At 37.4% G+C, this 1,124-nt stretch overlaps 1 protein-coding gene across 12 annotated transcripts in view; it reads left to right on the top strand.

Annotated features, from left to right (window-relative positions):
* The window catches only part of LOC106787102 (MAP7 domain-containing protein 2), a 114,600-nt gene that overhangs the window by 48,771 nt on the left and 64,705 nt on the right, over positions 1–1,124 (top strand). For 2 of the 12 annotated variants that reach the window (XM_014749169.1, XM_014749167.1), the window contains exon 1: positions 772–964. The exons of the other annotated variants lie outside the window; for them this stretch is intronic. In XM_014749169.1, the coding sequence (XP_014604655.1) occupies positions 787–964 (178 nt within the window). In that variant the 5' untranslated portion in view covers positions 772–786. Of the gene's footprint in view, positions 1–771; positions 965–1,124 lie in introns of those variants that run through there. 12 annotated transcript variants of the gene reach the window in all.

Raw genomic sequence — 1,124 nt, 5'->3', positions numbered from 1 at the left:
ATAAGTTAAGAAGATGATTGTGAACAGATATAGTAATAATATGTACGTGTTTTTTGAGATTTCTTAGGGAGAGTTTGTTTTTTTTTTTTTTTTTTGTATTGTAACAATGAAATCGTTGTAAGAAAATATAATCTGCAAATGTCAAACTTCGATGGGATCGAATCAACTTTACCATCATCAGCAGCATCACCATCACCATTACCATTACCACTATCGTCACTAACACCATTACTAGGCTGCTTGAGAGAATTTTATCATCGAGCACCAAGCGTGTCGACGACGACGACGACGACGACGAGGTGGTGGTGCCTGTGGATATTCGATACTTGCCCGGATATCGAATGATCCTTTCGAAGGAACATTCGATTCTCGTAATTCAAGAATCTCTTTCTCACTCGGTCCTGTTCATCGAGATATCTTTTTGAACGATACGACGAAGTACATGGCCATCCGGTCGCGGTCCCTGTCCCTGTACCTGTACCTATACCTGTCCCTATACCTATCTCTGTCCCCCTAAGTTGTTGCCGTATATACTCGTCGTCAACAACGTGTATGTGCTAACGCGAAGAAACAAAGTTCGTCATTCTGATCACCGAGAAGAAAGCAACGAGATTTTTCTTATTATTATTATTATTATTATTATTATTTCGCAGTACACCCCCTTTTTTTATGGAAAAAATGTGTGAACAAATCCGAGAGTGTTAAAGTGTCGTCGTTAGTTTGTTTTTATTTTTTTTTTTTTTTCGAAGAATATTTATTTAACCAAAGTTGGAATACAAAAGTGACATGGGTGGCGGAGTCAGGATGAACAGAGATATTCCTAGTAGTACTCTCGCGACCTTGAGGGGTATTCTGGTCAGTTCGTTGTCGAAAGAAAACCTTGGCCCAAACGATATTTCCTCGATACACGAACAACAACAACACATCAGGCTTCGACCACCGAGGAAGGTTCACTTTCGCGAAGGTAAACTCCTTTTCCAACGTGCTATATCTTACAATGTTCGCATATAATGAATCATTTGAGAAATAACCAAGATTATTATTTCATATATATATATATATATATATATTTTTCTTTCTTTTTCTACATAGTTAGCATTATTTTTACGACTTATTATTGAAGT

This window comes from Polistes canadensis, unplaced genomic scaffold (assembly GCF_001313835.1).
Source record: "Polistes canadensis isolate GaletaPanama2010 unplaced genomic scaffold, ASM131383v1 scaffold_92, whole genome shotgun sequence".
Taxonomy (NCBI): Eukaryota; Metazoa; Arthropoda; class Insecta; order Hymenoptera; family Vespidae; genus Polistes; species Polistes canadensis.
Note: the sequence above shows the minus strand (reverse complement) of the source record. Positions and strands in the feature narration are given on the sequence as shown.